Genomic DNA, 26632 nt, shown 5'->3' with positions numbered 1-26632 from the left:
GAGAGAAGCAGAGCGCGAAGGAGGGAGAGGCCGGTAGGATCGGCGTTCTCCAGGCAAAAGAAGCGTGTGCGGTTCGCGTACAGGCGTGCAGCATACTTTGTTGGCGTTGGCAATGGTAGCGACAGAGAAGAACGTAGCACGGTGGTGTGGTCACTAGGGCCAGCGAGCGATCGCCGATGCCACATCGACCCGCGGTACCGGACCGAGAGGATCGGTTCAACGGTAACACTTTTGCTATTGGCAACGCTTCGTCATCGCGATCGCTTTCCGCGACACCGCCGCACGAGCCTCGATCTCTGACAGACTGAGAAACACTGCAAAGCAATAGAGACAGGGAGAGAGAGAGAGAGAGAGAGAGAGAGAGCGAGAGAAAGAGAGAGGGAGCGAAAGAGAGAGACGGCGTGACAAGAAACGAATCACAGGTACGCACGGCGTGCTCGGCTCTCTTCAGGGGCGCCAGGGGAACGAGTTTGCAAACGGGGCCGGTCACGGTGTAGCCTCAGTCTGGGCCGAGAGATCACCGTGGTTCAAGAGACTAGCATCGCGCCGCGCGCGACCAGTAACCGTTCCATCGAGTTTTCGTTCATCGTTGCACGCGCGTTTCGTTGCGACTGCCGTTTCAGTTTTCGTTTCGTTTTCCGCTTCGGTCGCGTTTCGTTTTCGCGAGGTGTTTATTTCGCATGAGAGCTCGCGACGAGTCTGTGATCGCGTCGCAAACACGGCCAGCATGACCGTACACGACAAGACCGGCTCGAAGAAGAGGAGCAGCAGAGGCAGGGAGACGGCCACCGTGTCCGGCTCGACGAACGCGACCACGATGGAGACCGTCGAGGTGGTGTCGTCGTCGACGAGCGTCGTCGAAGAGGCGACGCGGATCGTCGAAAGCGAGTCGAGGAGCAGCATGACCGAGGTGACCAGCGCCTGCAGAGAGGTGATCCTGGACTCGAAGGGCGATGCGATCGAGGTGATCGAGAGCGCGCCGCAGCGGAGCATCGACCAGAGCAAAACCACCCGCAGGACCACCGGAAAGAGCTCGCAGGACTTGATCGCCGCGGAGCAGACCCAGGCGCGAACGCGGACAACGAGACAGGGGAAAAAGGTCGACGGCCCGAGAACCACCGGGCAGATAGCGATCCGTTCGGACCTCGTTTCCGGACAGGTCGGCGGAACGTCGGAGAGCCGTACCGAGTCCCGAGCGGAAACCGTGCAGAAGTCGACGTCCTCGGCCACCGTCGTCGTCGAGACGTCGTCCGTGGAGGATTATCGCTCGCATCTTTCAAAGACGACGACCGGCATCGGAAACGGCAACGGCACCGACGGAGCGGATCACGAGCCTCGGCCGCGCGCCTCCGTCAAATCTTACGAGAGCAGGTCGGCCAGCGAGGAAGTTCGCCAGGAGACCACCAAGGATGGCCAAACCGTTTCCAGCACGACGAGGATCCGGGAATCGGACGAACGATTCGACGACAACGGAACGACCACCGGCTCCCGGAGCCGCTGCGTCGACAGAGAGTCCACTGGAGTTGGCGACAAGGTCGAGTCGTCCTCGGTCGGTGAAAGCCCGACGAAGAGCGCCGTCAGGGAAATTGTCAACCGTTGCAACAAACCGGGCCAGTCGACGTGGGACGGCACGTTCGTCGGCGAAAGTCCGTCGCCGACCAGAGACCGCGGCGACGATAGAAACGTCGCGAGAGGCAGCCGCGACGACGAGACCAAGGCGGATCGGCTACTCTCGAAAGCCGAAGCGCGGTCCGCCACGCGAACCACCGAGTCCAGCGTCGAAGTCTCTTCCGTCTCCGTCTCGGTCTCCGAGCAAGCGGTGCACGACGAACGCGTCTCCTCGGCGTCGCTCCGAGACTCGAAGATTCTCGTCCCGGAGGAGACCCGGAAGCTTGGGACCACCAGGGCCTCCAGACCCGGCGAGTCCTCCTGGGATGGCACCTTTGTCACGGAGAAGCCTCCGGAGCCCAAAAACAGGAACGTCTCCGACGACACCGCCTACCATCGGCTCGGAGGAGACAACGTGGTCCAGACCACGCAGAGATCGGATTTTCGAGAGAAGAGCGCCGATGGATCCTACGAGATCGAGTCTTCCAACGTCGTCCACGTGGTCCAGGGGGCCACCGACTCTTCCAGATTCATCTCCGAGGAACGCCGAGACGTAACGGAGGAGTTTCGCGTCGACGGAAAATCGATCGGCAAGGAGGATGGTACGAGCCAGAGACTCGCCAGACCGGGGGACTCGTCGTGGAACGGTCGGTTCGTTCGGGAGCAACCTCGCGACAGCCTCAAAAGATCCGGCAAGACGGTCGTCCGGAAGAGCGACGAGAGATCGGACACTGTGGACGTGCGGGAACTCTCCGAGGAGCACGTGTCCAGCACGTCGGAGTCGATCTCGACCTCCTACGTGGTCGAATACGCCGGCACCGGTGACGACAGGGCGAACAAGGTCGTCTCCGTGGCGGAGACCATCGTCGAGGAGGACTCCGGGGACGCGAGCTCCCCTCGGAGCCCGGCGCGGCCGGACTCTACAACCAGAACTTACAGACCCGGCCAATCAACCTGGGACGGCAGCTTTGTCCGCGAGACGCCTCGCCCGGCCGGACGTCGCGGTAACGTCGACGGTCGTCGGGCTACCGCCGACTCCGTCCTGATCAAGGACGTAACAGAGGATCGCACGATCGACGAGACCGAGATCTCCACGGCTTCTTACGTGGTCGAGCACTCGTCCAGCCAGCAAAGCTTCTCGGATATCAGGGACTCGAGTCTGTCCTCCGTGGAAGTAGTCTACGAGGCGCAACCTTTGCGGCCGGATGGGCACGGCAGACCCGGAAGCCCCGAGAAGGGAAAGACCAGAGACGGCGGACAGACAGCAAAGTCTGGGTTCTCGTCTTGGGATGGCACATTCGTCTCGGAGAAGCCTGCGGAGCCGAAGAGACCTTCGAGTCGGGAGTCTGCGGTCGAGACCGAAGCTCGCGGAAAGCACTTCGCCGACTCCACCTCGGTGCTCGTCGACACCTCGTTTCTGACGGAGCAGTCGACGACCGTTCGAGAGAGCTACTCGGACTCTAGTAATTTAGACTTTTCTGCCAGCTCCGCGGAGACTGTCGTCGTTCGGAACGGCGTCCCCGTGACCCCGAGGAAAACCATCACCATAAAGGAGAGCCCAAAGAGTATCGAAGGAACCGAGAAAACCGAGAAGACCGCAAAAACCGACAAGTCGGCGCGACCTCCGAAACCAGGGGACTCGAGCTGGGACGGGTCATTCGTTCGCGAGAAGCCAGCAAAACCCGAAGAGAGCTCGCCTACGGACGTTTCTAGCCTTCGTCCGGATAAACCGAGAACCGACGGAACTCTGCCGCTCGACGCTCGAAAGAGCCCAGCCGATAGGCCGGCCACTTATCTCACCGAGAAATCGATCGTTTTGTCGGACAGCTCGAAGGAAGTCCAAACCTCCGAGTTTCTCGCTTCTACCAGCCTCGAGAGATCTCTGGTGTCCAACTTGGAGGTTTCGGACACGAGAGCGGTGTCCTCTACGATCGCGTTCAACGCGGAAGACGCGAGACGTTCCAGAGAGGAACCCGAGAGGTCTCCTCGGAAAGGTATCCCGGTAACGTCGATTGAAAAACAGCTCGAAGATGGGAAAATGTCCCCCGAAGGGCGTCCCAAGAGTCCGGAGAAAGCCGACAGGTCGAGCAGGCCGGCGAAACCGGGCGCCTCCACCTGGGATGGCTCGTTCGTCTACGAGAAGCCGCAGGAACGAACGAAGCAGCCGACCGATCGGGACGGGAGACCCGTCGACCTACCAACTCCTCCGAACGATTCGGTGAAGAACGAACCGAAGGATCGACCAAAGGATAAACCGGAGGATACTTCGAAGGGTAAACCGAAGGAAGAACCGGCGAAGGACGATCGAAGAAGCATCGCGCGGCACGACGAGAACAGCTACGCGATCGACCTCGAAGCGACCCAGCAATCTTCCTACGCGATCGATCTATCGTCCAGCAGCTTCACCTCGGTGCAAGACGGCGGCGTGCTCGTGGAACGCGTTGTCGTCAGCGTATTCACGACGGACATCCGTAAAGAGGCGGTGAGTAACCACCACCACCACTACTGGTCCCGATCGAGACCACTTGCCGGCGGACGAAGGAAGTACAGCGAGTCGCGTTGTTCCTCGGAAGAGCCTCTCGTTCGTTCGACGCTCCTCTGTTCTTTCATCGAAACAACGATGGCGCTTGGAATTTCCTCCTCGATGCACGCGGTCGCGCGAACGAGTCTTCTAATTTATAAAATAATTTGAATTCCGAGCGACGCTGTTTAGTCTTGAAAATAGAGAACGTGGAGGTAAAACGGCAGGTGGAATCGTTTAAATTTCGAGTCGCTTCTTTCGGAGAAGAGGTCACAGCGCTCGAAGCGTTCGTATCGGCATCTCTCGCTGATTTCGCGATAATCGGTCCGACGATTGTTGTCAGCCACCGTGCTCGGTGTCGTCGTTCCAGGGGAATCGCCAGAATAGAAACGAGAGGGCCGCACACGTCTCGCGGAAGAGGCTCGATCGGTGCGCGGGTATTCGGTACTCGGTACTCCCTGTACTTTCACTCGGAAACCAGGCGAAGGTCGTAGATTCTTGCGCGTTATCCGCGTTAAATATAACGCTGACGTAACCGACTCTGCTTGGAACCGGGGAGAGATGCGGAGAACGCCCAGGGTTCCGGTTCCGGTTCCGGTTCCGGACCGATTCGTGATCGATTCTGTATCCGTTCCCACAGGTGCTGACACAGGCGGTCCTCGGACGTTCGATCGGTCGGCGCGCGAATCGCGATTCGAATTACTTCAAGCGTTCGATAGTCGCGAGCAAAAGATTAAATAAGCCAGTCGCATCTTAGAGAACGAGCCGAGCCCTCGGAAAACGTATCGGACTCTTCGCAACCCAATATTCGCAGGTTCCCCTCGACTATGGAGTTGCATATCGACCTTTGTTTTCAATACGCGTCGCGTCGCGTCGCGCGATCCAAGTTTCTCTCGGACACGACCTACTCTGGTGTAAGACGGTCCCCGACGCGTTACAAAACGGAAAAAACTGTCGAGTCGGTGCTTCGTATTCGACTAATTATAACTTGGCGTCACCGGCCGAGTTTGCGATTGCGAAACACGTTCCGAACGCCGATAAATCCCGTCCGCGATCCAATTACATATCTCGGTCGACAAAATTGAACAACTTCTTTCGAATCTCGGCGCAATCCTGATTCTCTTCGGGCAGATTATTTCGGTTTCGCTTCGATCGAAACGTTGTGGACCCGGGGATGGTCCTTAATTTCTTTAGATTTCACGGTTACCATCGTCCTCGTTCGCATTGGACCGGGCGCAGCGTTCGCGCGAAACCACGATCTCGCAGACTCGGTTATGCGAATGGGAACAAAGCGATTCCCGTTCCCGTGGCACGGTAAGCATCTCTGTTTACAACGCTAATTAGATCGTCTTCAATGATTTTCCTGCTCGAACCGTACACACAACACGTTTCCCGAGGCAATAATTTCGAATCGGAGCAAACAGACGGACAGTTGCCGACTCGCTCCTATGGGAACGGGTCGCGGCGAACAGTTGTCTGGATATAAAGGGTGTCCGCGTACCGACGAAATGGGCTCGACTATTTCTCTGCTGTGGCGATTCGCGCGAATCGACGAGCTCATCCTCGACGTCCTGCGCCGCGTGGAGGCAGCGGCAATCACCTGCAATCGACTTCGATCCAGAGTACGTAGCGCTTGACGATAATTGAGCGCTGACTGCCATGTTCGGTAGTGATCTCATCGGGTTACTCGCGGCACTATTTGCTCTTGGTCCCTCGCACGAATCGAAACGTAACCACTAAGTAACGGGCTAATTTTCGAGCGTTTGCGCGAGCTTTTTTAACAACCGAGCGGTGGAGTCATTTCGCTAAAGGTACGCAGCATGTTCGAGAAGGAATTTGAACGTGCGTCATCTTGCAACAGACGTACAGTCCTCTTAAGAAAGAAGCTCGAGTATGCGATAGGATAATCTTGCGAAAGATACGCGGTGTCTCGAAACGTTTCCGTCGTAAGAATATTTTAAAAGATATACGAATCTTTCGAACGAAGACGAATCAGAGAAGTGGCTTACGATTAAGCCACTTTGCAAAAAAAAAAACGTATGATTCTGCTCGGAAAGGCCCTATCGAATCGTCGCATGCAGGACGCGTTTTCGAATGCGAGATACACGGTAGATCGTGCGTGCAGTCTCGAGCGCGCGCGCGCGCACCGTCTTCGATCTCGCGATCGACCTGCATCTGTATCTATATCTAGTACGCGAAGCAACCTTTGACCCGATCCGATCGCAACGCGACGTTCCACGCTTGGAACGGTCGTTGATCAACGTTCGAAGAATCCACAGAAATTTATGATTTCGTCAGAAATGTTTCGCGACAGATTGAACGGTATTTATCGATACGCGAAAACATCGATATACGGCAGGGACCAAGTTTGGAAGTGATGTCATCGGTCGCTGGTATTTGTTCGATGCTCGACCAATTGGATTTCTCGGCACGATCTGCGATTGGCTTTACTTAACCCATTATATCGTCGCGAACCACGGTGACGCGCTCGAATCTTTCCCTCGTCGCCGCGACCCGTTCGTTCTTCCACGCGTTCGTACCTACTTTGTCGACAAAAGGTGAGCATCGCGGTTTCCAAAAATATCGTTGTCTCCGATTTCAATTGGAATATTACTCATATTATTGTTGCTCGTAACCTTGCTCGCGTCGATAATTCCGATCGTTCGGCGATCGTTGACGCCGAAAAATCCGATTGTAGAATTCGCGAGAACCGAAACGGTCGCGACGTAAACGACAAATCGCGTACCTTCGACCTCTCGCGATCGCTTCCTTCTTCGCTGGAAACTCTGCTCGCCGCGCGCGACAACATTATCAAAGCAGGCCATAGTGCGTCGCAATCGCGTAACACGCTCTAATCGCTCCGATGTTACCTCATACCTAAAACTCGAAACATTTCGCGCATACTTGGAACGTAAACTTATTCGGCGCCTACGCTGCTCAATTTGCTCGGTTCTCTTCGCACGGAGGAATCGAAGGAACGCCGTTGTGTCGGTGTACTCGATAATTCGAAAAATTTCAACTATCGCGAACGCAACCGTGAATCCGAATGGTTTATCGAAATAGCCCTGCAGGCGTCGCAAATATCCGACCGTTAAAGGGCCTCGATTCTTATTGCGGATCGTCGGGTGGGTCTCGGTAGTTCAAAGTTATCGCAATATTCTCGGGCAGCTGCGTCCAATTTCAGAGGCGAGGCGTTGGTTGTCTCCGCGAATTCGTATACGAAGCGTCGCGTCGATTTTCGCGCGACGCACGGCGTCCTTGTTCAAAAGTCGACAAGAAAGAACCGCCGGAGCGCGTTCTCGGCGCATCTCGTATTCGAGGCACGCGATTCTGCTCCGGTTCCCCCGAAATAGACGAAATTCTCGCAGCACTCGAGTGACGAAAACGCACCTCAACCGCGCGGCCCGTTCGCGTACGCCTCGCTCGAGAAGCCGACCGCCGTGTTCGTTTCCTCCAACGACGCTGGCAAATGCTACCTTCGGTCTCTTTGTCGTATCGGAGCGCCAAGCCGAGTGTAACGATCGACGTTTAACCAACTAAAAACGCGTCCAACCGTTTGAAAGCGTCGCGTAGCGGCCAGCGAGGAGGCGCGGCCGCATAATTAACCTTTTCGCTAGAGGCGAGCGCGTTTGTTACGTACCGGTAACAATGTCCGCGGCCCTAGCATTTCCATTTCCACCTCCACCTCCACCTGCACTTCCACTTCCACTTCCACTTCCACTTTCATTTCCAGTCTTCCGGGCTTTTCCGAACAGCAACTATCGCGAGCGGCAACTTTCGCGAGAGGTGTCGCTTGCGAACCACGATTTGTCCAGCAAATTCACAGGAAACATTTCGTCGTCGAGTTTGCTTTCTTCCCTAGCCTCTTGAACTCTGCTCAAAGTTTCGCCATCTTGTAGCGCGTATTGCCGCGCAAACAAGTAATATTTTAAAATACGCTGGGGTTCCTCGCCTCTCTTCCGGTCCTCCAGCGTGCCGAACCCTGTGCTCCAGTTCGAATTCGAATTGACGACGCGAAGCAGTTTTCTACGGGGTTTCGCGGTTTCCGTTTGCTTATAGGGAACTCTGTAGACCGTTTCTATGAATTTCGTTCCCGCCGAGCGACCGATGCGCGGCGCTTAAATAATTCAACGAGCAATTTCGGCGAGCGTATCCCAGTATGATCGATACGGGGCGTAACCTTCCCATCTCCGAATAGCGATAGAACACCTGCGAAGGCGACCCGACATCGCCAACTTATTCTAGAACCGATTACAAACGTTTACCAGCCGCCCGCGTCTGCTCGCCTGCAAGCGCTTGCCCGAGTACATATATCCCGGTGTAGGGAATACATATTTCGATCTCTGTCGGTTGTTTCAAGGTTTCGTCGAGCCCCTTGCACGCGTTCCCAATTGTTGTTTTAACGGGTCGTCGAAACGTTCGAATTTATGGTTCGAACTCCGGAAGCGAAGGGATCCGATTCCGAGATTCGTAGAAATAACCGCGCGTTGGCCCGAGACGCGATGCTGGAAGGAACGCGAAGGAGAAGCGTTCTTCTGTTTCGCGATCGTTTCTCCAAAGTCGAACCTACGTTGAACAACGTCGAAATGAAATTCGTCCGAAAGTAGCGCGGATCAATTTTCAATGCGGATCGAAAGGTCGGGAGCCAATTTTGATTTTTCACAGATTTGTAAAAAATGTAGGACTCTACGCCATAAAATGCGGAAGCGTTGCTCGAAAAACCGTATAATGAACGGTGAATAGATCGCGATCTCAGGGATCCCGTAGTTAACAAAACCTGGCTCGTTCACGCGAGGATGCATGCAGCAGCAGCTTTCGACGGCTTTCGTCGGCTCTCGACGACGAAACAGAATCCTCGGGGAGAAGTTGCTCCAGGTTATGCGATACCGTATGCAGTGTCCCATCTCGAGTCTCCCGTTTCCCGTCTCCCGTCTCCCGTCTCCCGTCTCCCGTCTCCCGTCTCCCGAGCGCGAAGCGTGTGTGCAGTGTGCATAGTCGCCACCTGCGCCGATCTCGCGTTACCCCGCGTTCCGTTTAGCTAAGCACCGACGTCGGTTTTTCAATCTAGGATAGACGACGCGCTCGTTGCTCGCCGCCACCCGATAATTAACAAGGCAGGAACCGAACCAGCCAATTACCGCTCTCGACGCTACAAAACCCAAAGTAGCCTATTAGACTTCGATTAGCGCGCGGTTCCCTATCCCGTTTTTCGCCCTTTCCACCGATGAAAATTAATTTCCTCGTTGATACACGAACGCGTTAACCAGCCTCGCGAATCGACTCGACTCGACTCGACTGCGATAACGAGGTTGCTCGCGTTGAGCGTTGCACGCGTTCGACGCCGAAACGCGTACACCGCGTTTCTTTCTTTAATTCTTTATTCGTTCGCTGGTCTCGTTCGTTCAGCATTAAATTCGGGCCATCCGATTCTTTCGTTTCCATATCACTTTCGATCGTCGAAAGACTGCTCTCCGGGAACACGATTTTTCATCGTTTCCAAGACGTTGCTAATTTTCAGTTCACGATTCGCGAGGGGCTGCGTTTCGTCCTCGATTCAAAGTTCCTACTCGTACGACGATGGGTAGCAGCAGGCCAAGTGTGCGCGATAGTTTCAACGAGAGATTCTACGTATGTATCTTGAACTACGAACTCGTGAAAACGCCCCGCTTCCTGGATGACGGAACAGATCGGAGATTCGATCGAGTCGATTCGCTCGGTCGACGAGCAAACGAGCGAATCTCTTGCGAAACAGCTATTAAATCCGAGGAGAAATCCGACGTGACGCGAATGCAGAGCATCGTGGTCAGTCGGGAATCGTCAAAGACGGACGGAAGTCGGACAAAAGGCTGGATGGGTTTTCGGTGCGACGAAATTACGCGCTGCACGAATTTAACGAGCGCGAGGAAGGTGCTCGTTATCGCGCGCGCGCGCGCGCGAGAGAGAGAGATTTCGTGCTTTATCATTTATCCTAAACAGCCACGAGATTTTGTAGATACGAGTGGATCGATCGATTTTTCGCCAACGAACGCGTGCTCGACGTTCGCCGCGATCGTAGAAAGAACCGGCGGCGTTAATCCGAATCCGTTTCGTAACTAGGGATAAATCTCATTCTGGAACTTGGAGCGGTTATTTCGCATTTTTGCGTAGAGATCCGATAAATTCCCAGGAGAGCTTGACAAAATCATTTGGAAAAGACGCATCGGATAGCATTTGCACGGGAGATGGATCGGAGACCGCGCACACGTTTGCCCTGCGGCGCGGCGACGTTCCAAGTAGACGAGTAACGGCGCTTCGAAGCGGCCGTGAAAGCACTTGAAATTGGCAAGGTGATAACCATTCCTATTAGCAGAATTCTCCGCGATTGTCTTTGCAACGAAGGCGGCTCGGCGTGTTCATCGGCAGACCAGTCGGTGGTCTGCTCAACGACAGCGTACTCGGCGCAATCGATGCACCGGCGATAGGATTTCCAAAAAGATCCGCAAACACCCGAGGATTTCAATTTATTCGAATTAAAACGCTAGGACGGTACAGAGAATACCTCTGGCTCGATCATCCGACTCTTTTTGATTTTATTTCCAGCGCTCGAGCCGAATCTATCGCTATCTACGAGACATTTTTCAATAAATTTGTTTATTTCGACGTTCTCTAGGAATCCTACGAGGCTCGAGTAGAGCCATTTTTGATTGGATCGGCTCTACGATCGATCGGTTCCAATCGACCCAACCACATCGCTCTAATCGCGCCGCTTTATTGTTTCCAGAGCGATGTCACTGTATCAACGACCGAGTTCATCGACAAAGAGCAGGTGACTAGTATGGTAGCGCGGGATGTCGTCGACGACGCCCGGTTCGACAAGTTCCCCGGCTCAATCCCGCGATCGCCGGCGGATTCACCGCAGAAAAGCTCTCCCGACGGACCAGGTTATCCTCGGGGAATCCCCGGACTCAGAGAGGAAGATCGACCGAAGCCGATTCCAGCAGCTGGGAAGCCCAGTCGTCCTTCTCGACGGGATGACAGTCCCAAAAGGTAGCAGCGATTCCACGTACATACTTGTGTGTATGTTCCCTCGAAAACTTTGAATCGTTTTCGATCGCCCCTCGAGCGGACATCGACCAACGTCGGACCCTTTGCGCGCGAAAATATTTTCATTTTTTACGATTGTTTGATTTTCGCAGGAGCTCCGCAGTCGGGCCGCGATCGCCGGAAAAGCCGCGCGATTATGTCTCGACCGCGAGCAGGCCGGCGGCAGGCAAGCCGAGCAGGTTGGAGCTCGAGCCGCAGCCTGAAAAACCATCTCGGCCGAAGGAGACGGCCGAGAAACCGAAAAGGGGCGATCAGACGCCCGATTCCCTCGACGGAGACGACGCTCGACCCGAAGACATCCTCTCCAAGATCCCTCTGAAGGAGCAGTGTATCTGCGAGCTCTGCACCTGCGGGTGAGTTTGAAAACGTCTACGATCCACCGTCCCCCCCCTCTCCCGCCGCGTTCCCCACCGGCCAAGCAATTTTCACCTTTCGATAGATAGAAATTCTGTTTCGCAATATTTTGCTGTCGTACTACGAAAACGCTGGCTACGATCGCGAGTCGGAAGCGTCGAAGAACCTTAAAGTCGGCCAAAGGAGCGCGCGAGGCTCCCGAAGGGTTAAAAGCGGAAAGATTGCCGAGCCATTAGCGGCGTTCGCTTCCAGCGGCCGCCCACGATTAAATTCCACTCTCGTCTATTAATAGGGACGCGAGTCGGGAAAAAAAAAAGTTGATATTCGAGCAGAACGTGCTCGGAATTATTAATCGATCGTGGTAGAGCACGCGGTAACTGCAGCCTGCAGCCTGCAGCCTGCAGCCGCGGTTTTCGTAGGTCGCGAGTCTCGGCGCGATTCGCCGCGTCTCGGCACGGCGCGTTGCAGCGAGCTTTCGTCATCGCGACCATGCATGCATCAGCTTTTTTCAAGATTCCCGAACACCGCGAACGAACGCGCGATCCCGTGACCGAAGCTAGAGGGCGATCCACGCCGTCGACCAACAATTTTTTCTGCGAACGTAACGATAATCGTCCTGACAGGTAAACGAAACGAGCCGGGCCGAAGAACGGCGATCGATAGGATCTCGCGTTCTCGTCGTCGCCGATTCATTTCTGCCTTTTAGGGAATCTGTCGATCGCGCTCGTCGCCCGTTGGTTCCGCGTTTCAAAAGCCGTCTTTGCAACCTGCGAGACACCTGTGCCTGTGCCTGAACAAATGTTTTCTGGTTGGCTGGAGAAACTAGGGATTCGCTGCAAAAAAAAAAGACGTTGCACGATCCGCGTTCCGTCCAGGCCCCCTAGTTATCGTTCAACAGCAATTGCTTCCACTTTTTACATTTTATATTTTACCGGAGCATCGAAACTTGTTTTTCTCTATTCCGATGAAATCGAAAGACCGCGCGGATCGAAAGTTCATTCTTGAAGCGTCGCCTCCTTTGAGCCGGCCTGTACGCGCGTATCAACGATGGAAAGTAGGACACGAGACAAGCCCTTTTACGGCAGGTTGGTTCGAGCCAATCGCGATCGGCTGTTCGGTCATCTTCCTTATTCGAGCAGCAGCCTCGAGGCAAGAGCGGGCCGCGAGTCTCGCCAAGGCAAGGTGATCGTGATTTCAATTTAAGGTGATCCACCCGTGGCAAAGTTCGTGTTGTCGGGACCCGCGAAGGATAGGCCCATTGTTCGGCCGACAACCAAGGATGTCGCGGCGACGCGGTCGCCGCTTCTCTCCTTCTTTGGAATTTCTCCAGGCGGGGAGCCGACCTTGGATTCTTGGACCACAATTCGACGCGAATTGGGTCGGTTCTTTCTGGTTTGAAACGCGCGACCGAAATCGCACGAAAGCGATCGAGAGATTGCGGAAAATTAGTTGCACGATCGCTGTTCGCGGGATAGTTCCGACCGAGAAGTCTAATCGAAATCGATCGGCGGAGCGATCGACGCGCGACTAATTCCGCAAAATTTCGCCTTTTCCCAATATTGGTCTCTTTCGGCTAACGTTATCATCGTTATCGCCGAAGCGATAAAATTAAAAAATTACTTTCGCGATTCGATGGAAACCGACTTTGAACGTTTCCAAAAATGTTGCATCGCCGATAAGACGTTCGTAATCCGCGGACGCGAAAAGATCGGTTAATCGATCGATCATCGATCATCGATCATCGATCATCGAACGCGACCGCGAAAATCTACATTCCGTCGATGGTTACAGATAAAATGTATTCGCTGGCTCGCCAAAGTGTCCCGTGGTTCAACGATTAACAAACCTCTTCGACGCACAACTATTCGAATCGTATTTCCAGACTGTCACGATCAAATCGACTCGAGCGTAGGAAACCGCGAGTAGATAATTACTCTGCGATCGCAATTCAGCGAGCGTCGTTCGCCGCGAGAATTAGGCGTCGCGACGCGAAAGGTACAAATTAGTGTCGCGATCGTGTCCGTTCCTTTCCCCCTCCATTTTGTCTTTTTCGTCCATTAAATCACGGCCGAATCGAATTACCGCGACAACCCGATATTCTCGATAATCCGAAATAATAGAACGCGATCGACGCCAGAGGCTCGTGTCCCCGAATATGTACCTCGAACGAGAATCGCTCAGCGTTTCAAAAGAACCGCGAGTCTTTTCGCTCCTCGGTTCTCGCGAATAAAGAGCAGCAGTTCACCTGCGGCGCATTCGGGCGCATCGATACTGCGAACTCTCGATGACTACCCCTTGCGAGGAAGACCTTTGACCGCTAACCAATTCCCGAAATGCCTCTACCCGGTTTTCACGCGAACAAAAACAGCTTTCGTCGCTTCCCCGCTTCGAGGAAGCTTCGCGTTTTAATATCTTGAATAATTCACTCCGTTTGAAACGAGTTCTTTTCTAATCGATGACTTTGCACCGTAGTTGCACAGGCTATTCCAAAGGAATTTTCCGTCGATTCATCCGCTGGCAGCCTATTTACGAGACGACTTTCGCGCCCGTCTCTTCTATTTCTGTCGCGCGAAGACTCTCTCGAGTCAACGAGATCGAATCAATTTTCTTAAACGCGAACTCCGTCTAAGCGAATGCTCGATTCTTCCTATTCTTCGCTTTATTTCAATGTTTCGACGTCGCTATAAAACCGTGTACGGGCCATCTTTATCGATCTTACCGATCATCTTTGCGATTCATCGGTTTTTTTCGCAGTCACCGCCGCCGAGTCACCGAGACATCCGTCAACCGTTCCGTCGGGCCTGGCACCGGTTGCTGCAATTATTCCGGATTCGATCGACGTAACCCGCCAATTCCATTCGCTCTCGTTCCAGATTTACGTCTTTGGAACCGTCCCACCCTCGTCGCAATGTTATCCGTCAACTTTGACTCGGAGTTTAATTCCAAGAACAGTCCTCGCAAAACTTTCGCGTTCGCTGAAATTTTTGATTCGTCATCGATTCCTTATCCTTCGATACGAAAGAAAGCGTCGGCATCCTTATCAAGGAAGTCGCGCGCGCGCGCGCGCGCGTTTCGGATTTGTAAATTTCTGCTTTCCGAAAACTGTTCCGCGAATTTTTACGACAGCTCCTGCCCTCGTACTCGTCGAGCTCGGTGGCGAACAATAGCGGAAACGGTGCGTTGAGTTTACGATTGTCAGCATTTTGGCATTTCGCGATTTCGACTAGGCCCAATTTCTTCGAACAGCGTTATTCGCTCGTTATTCGATGGAATCCGTTGGCCGCTTAAAACATCGTTATCGCGTTTAACGCGGCCTCGTTAAAACCATGCTGGATTTTTGCGTGCAACGGTCGACTCGACTCATCGAGGCCAGACAACACGGACAACGGCGACAAAAAGAGCTTCGAACCGGACGAATCCGCTCGCTCGGAATTAATCGTCACCGCGGCTGGACGGTGCGCGAACCGTTCGGCGTGGCGCTGCGAGCCGAGGCCACGATCGACTTCTGATTGATTTGTTTGTCAGCTTTTCAGTCGATCGGTCGACGAACCGTTCAAATTATTGTCACAGCTGATTCATCGCTGCTCGAATCGATAGGAATACTTGCCCTAAACGCTATGAAAAACGAAAACAATTCTTGCAACGTTTTCACCGACGCGATAACTGCGGACGGGGCCACGGTTTTACGGAATTAGTTTAGGATTTATCGTGCTATCTAACGCAACATCGAAAGATTTCGAATCCCGTAAACTAGTTGCATGACGATGAGACGCTCCGCGATATCGATAGCATTATGGTCACACTCGGCGAACGACGTTAATCGAGCCCGAAAACAGTGGCGACAGCCTGCGTGTCTTCGCGACCCTTCCATTGCTCGCTGTCATCACTCGATTTCTCTCGCCCGACCAAACATATCGGGGAACAGCGCAGAAATGATTTCTGTCCTGTCCCGTGGTCGTTGGTGACCAGCGGAACGATTCGTTGTACTAGAGCGGTCGTCCGAGCAATAGTGTTTCAATTAGGCTTCCTTAACGCGCGGCGTGCACGGAATGCAGTGGACACGGGACGACGACGGGACTCGGGCCGCGACAACGATCACGTGCGTGACTGCAACGACGTGGCCGTACGGCAGCGGTACCCGCCAGTTTATCAATGAACTAACAGCGGTTATCCACCGGGCACGACGGTCATGAATATTCTCGAGTCATGGTTAAATTGCCCCCGACGTCTAATTAGGAGTCTCCTGCCGCCTGTAAAGGACCAGCGGCGAACCGACTCCGGTTTCACGAAATTCCGAAGGAACGCGTCAAACCGCAAACTATAATAATCGAATATCTTCGAATACGGCCACCGCCGACGCCCGCGCAGGCGCGTGGAAACGTCGAACAACTCGGACAAACTGTTCGTCTAAATTCCAACTACCGAGCACAAACGATACGACTTTTAACGCGTTCTTTAAACTTACCGGATCTTGACTGCGCCGGTTTCAACTCCTCCGATACCTAGACTCGGCTCCATCTTCGCCTTTGGCTACCGTTTGGCCGCTTCGAACCATTGGCTACCGCTGTCTCTAGGTAGAGAAGATTGTTTAATCTCGATGTTAATCCAGCAGACGCAAGTGTATGGAAAAGAAAATTGCTGCGTCGACATACCAATTTCACATAAAGGATTCGATACGAAGATTTGGTACCTAACGAACTTTTTTTCACGTCTCGCTCAATTTCGATCGAATATACGGTTACCGATCTTTACCGAGGCGACAGTGGCGCCTCTTGCGACGAAATCGCGAAGCTCCGGTCAGGGGCCCGTGCAGCGCTCGCTGCTGCAGCGGCGAAATGCTCAAGTCGATCGAGTGACTGACGATCGATGCACGGACCCAGCGCGCTGCTCGAGCTTCCAAGTTTCGCCGCGAGTTTCGGCGCTTTCCGAGTCCGTAGCAACGCCATTTTGAAATGTTAAGCGGCGAACAATTGGCACCGCGTTCGATCGTATTTCGGTATTTGGAACGAACAGTAAACTCTGCAGTCGCGACAAGGAAGCGGGGTGGTCTCGGAATATTCTTCGGCCGTCGAATTACTCCGATAGAAGAAATTCCACGCGGGATTGTTCAACCTTTTCTAAAATATGTTTTCGCGACGAAGCACGCGCGCGTACGGCGCGGAGTAAATATTTCTTCGACGGCTTGCGAATATGAAAACTTTCGCGATCCAAAGGAAACGTTGTCGTTTTGTTCTAGGCGTCATCGGTGTCCCCACAATTTAGTCCCGCAGGAACATCTAGAGATCCCCCGGGAGTCGGTGCAGGCAGTCTCGTCTTACCGCGAGGAATTCGACGAGAAACGCGTCGACAGGCAGACTCTCTACCATCATGAGGATCATCTGCGGATGGAAGGCGACTTTGTCGGCGAGCGGCGTACGGATTACGTAGCGACGAGGGGCGAGAGAGCGCCGGTCAAAAGACCGCAGGACCACCTGAAACCGGAGGGCGAATTTCTCGGCAGGCCGAGGGAGGAGGCGCCGAAATATGGAGACCGTGCGCCTGTCAAGAGACCGCAGGACAACCTCAGGCCCGAAGGGGAATTCGACGGTAAGCTCGTTTTCCGTAGAATCGTTCGTCGAATCCTTTGCTTGCTCGAATGCGAACGCGGAGAATCAAAATCACTCTACTCCTTCTTTCCGAGAACGTCTCTCGCGAAACGCCTTCGATCGAAAGGTAATAGACGCGTCTGTATCAGGCACGACCACGACGGAGCTGGTGTTCACCGGAACTCCCGGCGAGCGACCTAGCCCGGTTCGTCGGAACACGTACACGAAGGTCGAGGGTGAATTCGTGGGCACGACCACCTCGAGATCGGAATACGTCGATCACCGATCCGTTCAACGGGCAGAGATCGTCAAGCGGACGGACAACCTCACGGTGGGAGAGGGTGAATTCACGGTAAGTGGCGTAGGAGGGTGGTGTCGCGATCGTATCGCGAGGGCTGGTCTCTTATCGAGCTCGAAATCTGCTGCAGGGTACCTCTCGTCTCAAAGAGGATTTCCACGATTACGACAAGATCGAGCGTTTGCCTCGGCGACGGCTCACGTACACCTCGGACGAGGAGGACAAGTTCTACGGCAAGATCGACACGGTCGAGAGCACCACGACCACGCAGGAACAGTATCGGAGCTTCGATCGAACCGACTACAGGAGCACCGCGGTGATCAGGCGGGACGACAATCTCCGGCCTGAAGGTCCGTTCGAAGGAGTGCCCCGCTCCAAGGACGACTTCCAGCAGCCATCGCCGACCGCGAGGCAGGAGCCCCGAAGACCGAAAGATAATCTCAAGCCAGAGGGTCCTTTCGAAGGGCGTCCAAAGGACGACTACTCGCCGAAAAGGGCCGAGCGCCCCGAGGCCTGCCGTCCGGAGGACAATCTGAGACCCGAGGGACCGTTCGAGGCTCGACCCAAGGACGACTTCACGCCAAAGACCGCGGAACGTCCGGAAGTTAGACGGCCCCGGGACAATCTTCGGCCCGAGGGCGAGTTTCAGGATCGGCCGAGGGACGAGTACACTCCCGGCGAGAAACGTACGCCGATCCGGCATCCCGACAACTTGTATCCGGAAGGCGAGTTCGAACGACCCGTGCAGACACCCTACGGACCCGGTGAAAGGGCGCCGATCGTGCGCCACCCCGACAACTTGTTCCCAGAGGGCGACTTTCCGGACAGAGAGCGCGCGACTTTCACCCCGGCGGAGCGTAGGCCGCCCATCAAGCGAGACGACAACCTCCGACCCGAAGGGCCCTTCGAGGGCCGTCCGAAGAACGACTATTCTCCCAAGAGGGCCGAACGGCCGGAACCGAAGAGGCCTCGGGACAACTTGCGTCCGGAGGGGCAGATCGAGGTTCCCGAAAAGCCCGCGATCGGTCCCGCCGAAAGGCGGACTCCCATCAAACATCCGGACAACCTGCGACAGGAGGGCGACTTCGAGAGGCCCGAGCACGAGGAGTACAGGCCGGCCGAGAGGCCCGAGGTAAAGAAGCCGAAGGACAATCTGCAGCCCGAGGGCGACTTTGAGCGTCCGCGGCCCGAAAAGGTGGCTCCGGCCGAAAGAAGATCGCCCATCAAGCATCCGGACAACCTGAAGCCCGAGGGAGAGTTTGTCGGCAAGCCGAAGGACGACTACGGGGCCTCCACCAAGATCGACAGAGCGGTAGTCAAGAAGCCCGAGGACAATCTGAGGCCAGAGGGACCGTTCGAGGGTCGCCCGAAGGACGATTATCAACCGGTTCGCGGCGAGAGGGTCGAGATTGTGAAGCGCACCGACAACCTTCGATTGGAAGGAGACATCGAGACCTACAGAACCAGAGACGAGTTCGCGGAGTTCTTGATCCGCGAGAGGGCCGAGGTGACCAGATACCAGGATAACCTGCGCATGGTGGGCGAGTTTACGGACGCGCGAACCCGAGACGACTTCAAAGTGGTCAGGGGAGAGCGCGCCGATATCGTCAGACATCCGGACAATCTGAGGGCGGAGGGTCCGTTCGAGGGGAAACCGCGCGACGATTTCGGCCCGAAGAGGGCCGACCGGCCGCAGATCAAGAAACCGGTGGACAACTTGAAGCCGGAGGGAGACTTTGTCGGTCGGCCGAAGGAGGAGGCTCCGGCGAGGGGCGAGAGGGCCCCCGTCGTCAGGCCCGTCGACAATCTGAAGCCGGAAGGGGTGTTCGAGAGGCCGGAGAAGGCGCCGATAGGCCCGGCCGAGAGAAGAACTCCGATCAAACACGCGGACAATTTGAAGCCCGAGGGGGAGTTCGAGAGGCCGAGACCCGAACAATTTCGACCCGCGGAAAGGCCCGTCGTCGAAAAGCCTCGGGACAATCTGCATCCCGAGGGCGAGATCGAGATGCCGGAGCGGAAACCGGTCGGTCCGGCTGAAAGGAGAACTCCCATCAGACATTCCGACAACCTGAAACCGGAAGGGGAGTTCGAGAGGCCGAGACCGGAAGAGTTTCGACCCGCAGAAAGGCCCGTGGTAAAGAGGCCGCAGGACAATCTGTATCCCGAGGGCGAGATCGAGATGCCGGAGCGGAAACCGGTCGGTCCGGCCGAGAGGAGAACTCCCATCAAGCATTTGGACAACCTGAAACCGGAAGGGGAGTTTGAGAGGCCGAGACCGGAAGAGTTTCGACCCGCAGAGAGGCCTGTGGTAAAGAGGCCGCAGGACAATTTGTATCCCGAGGGCGAAATCGAGATGCCGGAGAAGGAAACGGTCGGTCCGGCCGAAAGGAGAACTCCCATCAGACATTCCGACAACCTGAAACCGGAAGGGGAGTTCGAGAGACCGAGACCGGAAGAGTTTCGACCCGCGGAAAGGCCCGTCGTAAAGAAACCGCAAGACAATCTGTATCCCGAGGGCGAGATCGACGTACCGGAGAGAAAACCTTTCGGTCCGGCTGAAAGAAGGACTCCCATCAAGCATTCGGACAACCTTAAAACGGAAGGAGAGTTTGAGAGACCGAAGCCCGAAGAGTTTCGACCTGCGGAAAGGCCCGTTGTAAAGAAGCCGCAAGACAATCTGTATCCCGAGGGCGAGATTGACGTACCGGAACGGAAACCGGTCGGTCCGACCGAAAGGAGAACTCCCATCAGACATTCCGACAACCTGAAACCGGAAGGGGAGTTCGAGAGGCCGAGACCGGAAGAGTTTCGACCCGCAGAAAGGCCCGTGGTAAAGAGACCGCAGGACAATTTGTATCCCGAGGGCGAGATCGAGATGCCGGAGCGGAAACCGGTCGGTCCAGCCGAGAGGAGAACTCCCATCAAGCATTTGGACAACCTGAAACCGGAAGGGGAGTTTGAGAGGCCGAGACCGGAAGAGTTTCGACCCGCAGAAAGGCCCGTGGTAAAGAGGCCGCAGGACAATCTGTATCCCGAGGGCGAGATCGAGATGCCGGAGCGGAAACCGGTCGGTCCAGCCGAGAGGAGAACTCCCATCAAGCATTTGGACAATCTGAAACCGGAAGGGGAGTTCGATAGACCGAGACCGGAAGAGTTTCGACCCGCAGAGAGGCCAGTCGCGAAGAAACCGCTGGACAATCTGCGGCCCGAGGGCGATTTCGTCGGACGGCCGAAAGAGGAAGTGCCGACCAGAGGCGAGAGAGCGGAAGTGAAACGTCCGGAGGACAACTTGAAGCCGGAGGGAGCCTTCGACCGGCCCGAGAAGAAGAAGCCGATGGGCCCGGCCGAGAGGCGGTCTCCCATCAAGCACCCGGACAACCTGCGGCAAGAGGGCGACTTCGAGAGGCCCGAGCACGAGGAGTACAGGCCGGCCGAGAGACCCGTGGCGAAGAAGCCGAGGGACAACCTGAAGCCCGAGGGCCAGTTCGAACGGCCGGAGAAGTCCGTCGCGAAGCCTGCCGAGAAGAGAACGCCCATCAAGCATCCCGACAACCTGAAGCCGGAAGGGGACTTTGTCGGCAGGCCAAAGGACGACTACAAGCCGACGAGAGGGGAAAGGGCGGACGTGAAACGACCGGAGGACAATCTAAAGCCCGAGGGTCCGTTCGAGGGACGACCCAAAGACGATTTTGTTCCAGTTCGCGGCGAGCGCGCCGACGTTGCGAAGCGCACCGACAACCTGCGAATGGAGGGTAACATCGAGATCTATCGGTCCCGGGACGACTACACCGATTTCTTGATCCGCGAGAGGACAGAAGTGACCAGGTACCAGGACAACCTGCGCACGGAAGGCGAGTTTACGGGCGCGAGGACCAGCGACGACTTCAAGGTGTTCAAGGCGGAGAGAATGGAAGTGGTGAAGCACGAGGACAACTTGAAACCGGAGGGACCGTTCGAGGCTCGTCCCAAAGACGATTACTCGCCGAAGAAGGCCGAGCGACCGGTGATGAAACGGCCGGAGGACAACTTGAGACCCGAAGGGGAGTTCGAGAGGCCGGAGAAGGCGCCCGTGGGTCCCGCGGAGATGAGATCGCCGATCAAGCACCCCGACAACCTGAAGCCTGAAGGCGATTTCGTCGGCCGGCCAAAGGAGCAGGCCCCGAAGAGGGGCGAGAGAGCCGAGGTGAGGAAGCCCAAGGACAACCTGAGGCCTGAGGGTGAGTTCGAGAGGCCGGAGAAGAAGCCGGCGGGTCCGGCCGAGAGAAGAAGTCCCATCAAGCATCCGGACAACCTGCACCCCGAGGGTGAGTTCGCGGTGCGGCCGAAGGAAGAGGCGCCGACCAAGGGCGAGAGGGCTGACACGCGGCGCCCGGAGGACAACCTGAGGCTCGAGGGCCCGTTCGAGGCTCGACCAAGGGACGATTTTACCCCGAAGAGGGCCGAGCGGCCCGAGGTTCGCAAGCCTCGGGACAATCTGCGTCCCGAGGGCGACTTCGAGAGACCCGAGAGAGAATCTCTCGGCCCCGCGGAGAGAAGGACGCCGATTCGTCACGAGGACAACCTCCATCCCGAGGGGGAGTTCGCGGGTCGACCGAAGGACGATTTCGGGCCGAAGAGAGCAGAGAGGCCGGCGCAGAAAAAACCGAAGGACAACTTAAAGCCGGAAGGCGAGTTCGCGGGCAAGCCGAAGGACGACTACTGCTTGCCGACGAAGCCGGAGAGAAGGACCGAGGTCGTGGTCCACAGGGACAACTTGAAGATGGAGGGCGACATCGAGACGCGCAGGTCGAGGGACGACTACAAGGTAGTCGCGAGGATGGAGCGCGCCGAGGTGGTGCGTCGGGAGGACAATTTGCGGATAGAGGGCGAGTTCGTCGACATCGTGAGGCGCGACGACTATCGGGCAACGCGCGGCGAGCGCAGCGAGATCGTGAAGCACGAGGACAATCTGAGGCCCGAGGGAGACTTCGAGAGGCCGCCGGAGAAATCGCCGCTCGGCCCCGCGGAGAGGAGATCGCCGATCAAGCACCCCGACAACCTGAAGCCCGAAGGTCGGTTCGCGCAGCGGCCGAAGACGCCGACGACGCCCGCCATGGGCGACCGAGCCCCCACGAAGAAGCCCAAGGACAATCTGAAGCCCGAAGGTGAGTTCGAGAGACCTCGATGGTCTCCGCCGACCGGTCCTGCCGAGAGAAGATCCCCGATCAAGCACCCGGACAACTTGCACCTCGAGGGCGAGTTTGTCGGCAGACCGAGGCAGGACGCCCCGACCAGAGGAGAGCGCGCCGACGTCAAGAAGCCGAAGGACAACTTGCGCCCGGAGGGGGAGTTTGCGAAGAGGACCCCTCGGACGGTGGTGCCGGCCGAAAGACGCACGCCTATTCGTCACGAAGACAACCTCCATCCGGAGGGCGAGTTTTACGCGACCCCCAAAAACGACTTCCCCGCGAAGCGGGCCGAACGAGTGCCCGCGAAGAAGCCGTTGGACAACCTGCGGCCAGAGGCCGAGACGGAGACGATCGGTTCATCGGCGAACGACGAACGCGTCGAGATTCGTCGTCGCGAGGAACGTTCGCGGGTGGAAGAACAGACGGACGTTCGTCGTTCCAGAGAAGACTATCGAACCGTCGCGAAAGTCGAGCGGGTGGACGTTCGCAAGCGAGAGGACAACCTGAAGATCGAGGGCGGCGAGTCGATCGACGTTCGGTGCAGGGACGAGTACGTCCGCGTCGTCGGGGAGAGGGCGCCGGTCGAGAAGCATCCAGACAATCTGCGGCTCGAGGGCGAATTCGAGCGTCCGCAAAAGTCTGCTGCTGTAGGGCCCGGCGAGAGGAGGACGCCCATCAGACATCCGGACAATCTGAAGCCCGAAGGAGATTTTGAGAAAAGAACGCCGGAGAGGCTGGGTCCCGTGGAACGTCGGACGCCGATCCGTCGTTCGGACAACCTGAAGCCAGAGGGAGACTTTGTCGGGAAGCCGCGCGACGATTTCGCGCCGCAGCGCGAAAGGGCCGAGAGGGTCGAAGCGATTCGCCGAGAGGACAACCTGCGGATGTCGGGCGAGTTTCGAGACAGCACGTCCCAGAGGTCCACGTACACCGTGGTCCGCGGCGAACGGGCCGAGATCAAGCGACACGAGGACAACCTGAAGATCAGCGCCGGCACCATGGAGACCAAGACCACCAGCAGGGACGCGTTCGTCCCCGCCAGGAAAGAGGACTCACCGACCGGGCGCGCCATCAGTCGCAGACACCACATGGAATCCTCGATCAGCTTGGGCGAGGAGAACGCCACCGCCACCACGACCACGACCACCCGGCGTAACTACAACACGTTCACAAAGCGCACCGCCAAGGAGGTGGCGGCCAAGATTGTCGGCTACGCGGAGAACGACGTCGCGAGGGACGTCTCGGCGGAGTCGAAGAGTCTGGAGAACGGGACAACGGTGACCACCGTGAGAAAGATTCAGTCGGGGGGGGAACGAATCTCGTCGTCGCACGGCGAGCAGCCGTCCGACTCGCCGGCCTCGCATCCGGACTACTCGAGACGGTCGGTCCAGTCGAGCGACCATCGCCACCGGGTGCACGCGTCCAGCGACCAGCACTCGAGGTCGTCCCAGAACCTGACGCATTCCCGACGAACCGTCGAGGAGAGGTCGTCCCATCTCGAGCAGAGTCAGAGGCAACAATCGGAGCGAGCCCAGGAGTCCGGCAAGAGGGACTACGTGAATATGCAGCACGTCGCCGAGTCGAGACAGTCGGCCAGCCGGCAGAAGCAGCTCTACGAGCAGCACACCGTCTCCAGCCAGGCTCGCTACAACTCGAGCCAGAGCAGCAGCGTCGAGTTCAGACAAGCGATCTCGGGCCAGCAGCCGGCGGACAGGCCGCAGGTCGATCCCGCCGCCATCGTCCCGAAGACCAGCCATCACAGGAAGAACGTGATCTCCTCGTCGTCCGCAGACGTGACCAACTCGGTGCTGCATCGTCGCGGCGTCGCCACCTCTACCGAGGCTCTGCACACCATCTCCTCGACCGCCGCCGACCAGAAAAAGAGCATCTCGAACCTGGCGGAGAGCGGTCAGTACATCAGCAACTCGAGCCAGAGCAGCGAAAGGAAGAGCCTGACGTCTCTGCACAGGAGCACCAAGGACGGGAACCCGTGGGCCTCGTCCACCTACGAGAGACCCCAGAGAATCGTGCGGCAAGACAACCTAACGGTGGGCGGCAAGTTCTATTCGCACAGCGAGGCCAAGAGCTACGGCAACTTTAGCAGCCAGAAGGTCGAGAGGGTCCACAGGCAGGCCAACGTATCCCACATCAGCCTTGGGGACGGCGCCGCCGTCACCTCGAGCATGTACAGACGCGAGTATGCGCCGAAACACAGAGGACCCTGTCCCGCTGCCCTGATCGAAGCAAAGCAGACGCCGTTCAAGCACACCAGGGACACACAGAAGCACAAATTCTACATGCCAGTCGTCTCCAACTAGGATTCTCGCTCTCCTCTTTGCACGGTGGTGGGTCGGCTCGCAGGCTTCGAGAACCTTTCGTTTCTTTTCCTTTCCTTTCCTTTCCTATCGTTTCGTTTCGTTTCGTTTCGTTTATATTCCATTTTCTATTTAGTTTACTTTTTGGAGAATAATTTATTTTGTTTTCTCACGAACCTCCGTCTCCGCGATCCGCGATCGGCCAACCCCAGGAGCGGCGCTTTCGCAACGTTCGAACGACGATCGTTTCTCGAGGGAGGAACGCGGACCTTATGTACGCGGATGTACATACGCGCTGGGTATGTGTAATCGAACGTTTGCGCTTCGTCCACTTTGTATCCGTACAAACGGTTTGAGTCTCTTGAGCCGCGATAGATAGGTCGAGAAGAGGTTTAATCGGTCTCGCCGATTAAATAAAATATTTCTCTGTCAGAGTCCTTCGGCGAAGAAGGGTGCGTGTCCGGTTGGATCGCGGATCGGAAAATCCAGTTTTCGTTAGTTTTTTGTTTCGTTACGGAAAGTCGGTCGCTGGAAAATCGTTCGATGGCTGGCGAAGCGAGCCGAACGCGACTCGACTATTATCCGACAGTCTCGCGCGATCGCGGATCAGACGTAGCCACCGTCGACGCATCGACTCGAGGGCCAAGGAACTACATCGTTTTTTGGGATTTCGTTGATCGCTTTAAGCCACGTGTATTACAAAGCAATAATTAGAGGTTAAATACGTGATACGCGTGGGCCCGGCCGAAAGGCTCGGGCCCGTGCATACCGACGATTAGAGTAGAGTAGAGTAGTCCTCTGTCCGCTTCGATTTTATATCTAATCATGTTCTATCCCGCGTCGATACCTTAATGTATAGAATATATATGCGGCGACCGCCCTCGACAATTCTTTCCTCGTCTTTTGATTGTTCGATTTACCTACCAGATTTATACTCGTATGTTTCTCGATCGAATAAAGATCTTTCGCAATCGACTAGTTGGCTCTCCATTATACATTCCCTTTCAGGACCGCGCCGTATTCTCCGCGCGATCTTGATTCCAATTGCGGCACTTTGTACACGCGTAACGCACGTATGTACGTAGCATGTGTGCTCCGAGGAGCGCGTTGCGTTCGGCGAGCGACCGCGCGAAACGCGAACGTTTCCCGCACGCGTAGATTTCACGGAAAACTGTAGCAACGGGCGGACGGAAGCGTTTTCGCAAATAGATTGTCGATCGTGGCTTGGTCGTAGACTAGCGAGGGGGGCCAGGAGCTGTTCGCGGACAGGCGAACAACCGGAGCTCCGTGGGCTGCGAATAAACGAGCATTTCTTTGGAACGCGTAGCGCCTGGTTAAACCTACACACACATACAGAGAGAGAGAGAGAGAGAGAGTAACTCGCATATGTATGCTAGACTTACATATTATCGAGCGAAGGGGAACCTAATTTTACGTTTGCTGCGTCGCTCTGCCTTCCGTTCTGTCTCGATGGCCCAGCATTTTTACGAGAAAATCACAGGTTGTTTTCATCGATATCGCCCGTCGTACGCGCCCGAGCGTACGTACGCATGTATGTATGGGATGCAGTCGTGCGATAATAAAGAGATTATTTTGCGTAAAGCAGCCTACTCTCCTCGCCGTGTCCAAAATCCACGATTCGCAGGATGATTCCGATGATTCCGTCTACGATCGGTTCCCATCGACGATTGGAGCAGCAG

The 26632-nt window shown here is 56.1% G+C and overlaps 1 protein-coding gene across 1 annotated transcript; it reads left to right on the top strand.

Annotated features, from left to right (window-relative positions):
• Positions 1 to 54: 54 nt before the first annotated feature.
• Sdb (SAXO downstream of blistered) lies at positions 55 to 25779 on the top strand. Its single transcript, XM_078193342.1, has 6 exons — positions 55 to 4090; positions 10890 to 11155; positions 11305 to 11565; positions 16803 to 17152; positions 17301 to 17503; positions 17580 to 25779. The coding sequence occupies exons 1-6, from the start codon at positions 728 to 730 to the stop codon at positions 24933 to 24935; spliced, it is 11799 nt and encodes a 3932-aa protein (XP_078049468.1). The 5' UTR covers positions 55 to 727; the 3' UTR covers positions 24936 to 25779.
• The last annotated feature ends 853 nt before the right edge of the window (positions 25780 to 26632 follow it).

Source organism: Augochlora pura, chromosome 10, assembly GCF_028453695.1.
Source record: "Augochlora pura isolate Apur16 chromosome 10, APUR_v2.2.1, whole genome shotgun sequence".
Lineage (NCBI taxonomy): Eukaryota > Metazoa > Arthropoda > Insecta > Hymenoptera > Halictidae > Augochlora > Augochlora pura.
Note: the sequence above shows the minus strand (reverse complement) of the source record. Positions and strands in the feature narration are given on the sequence as shown.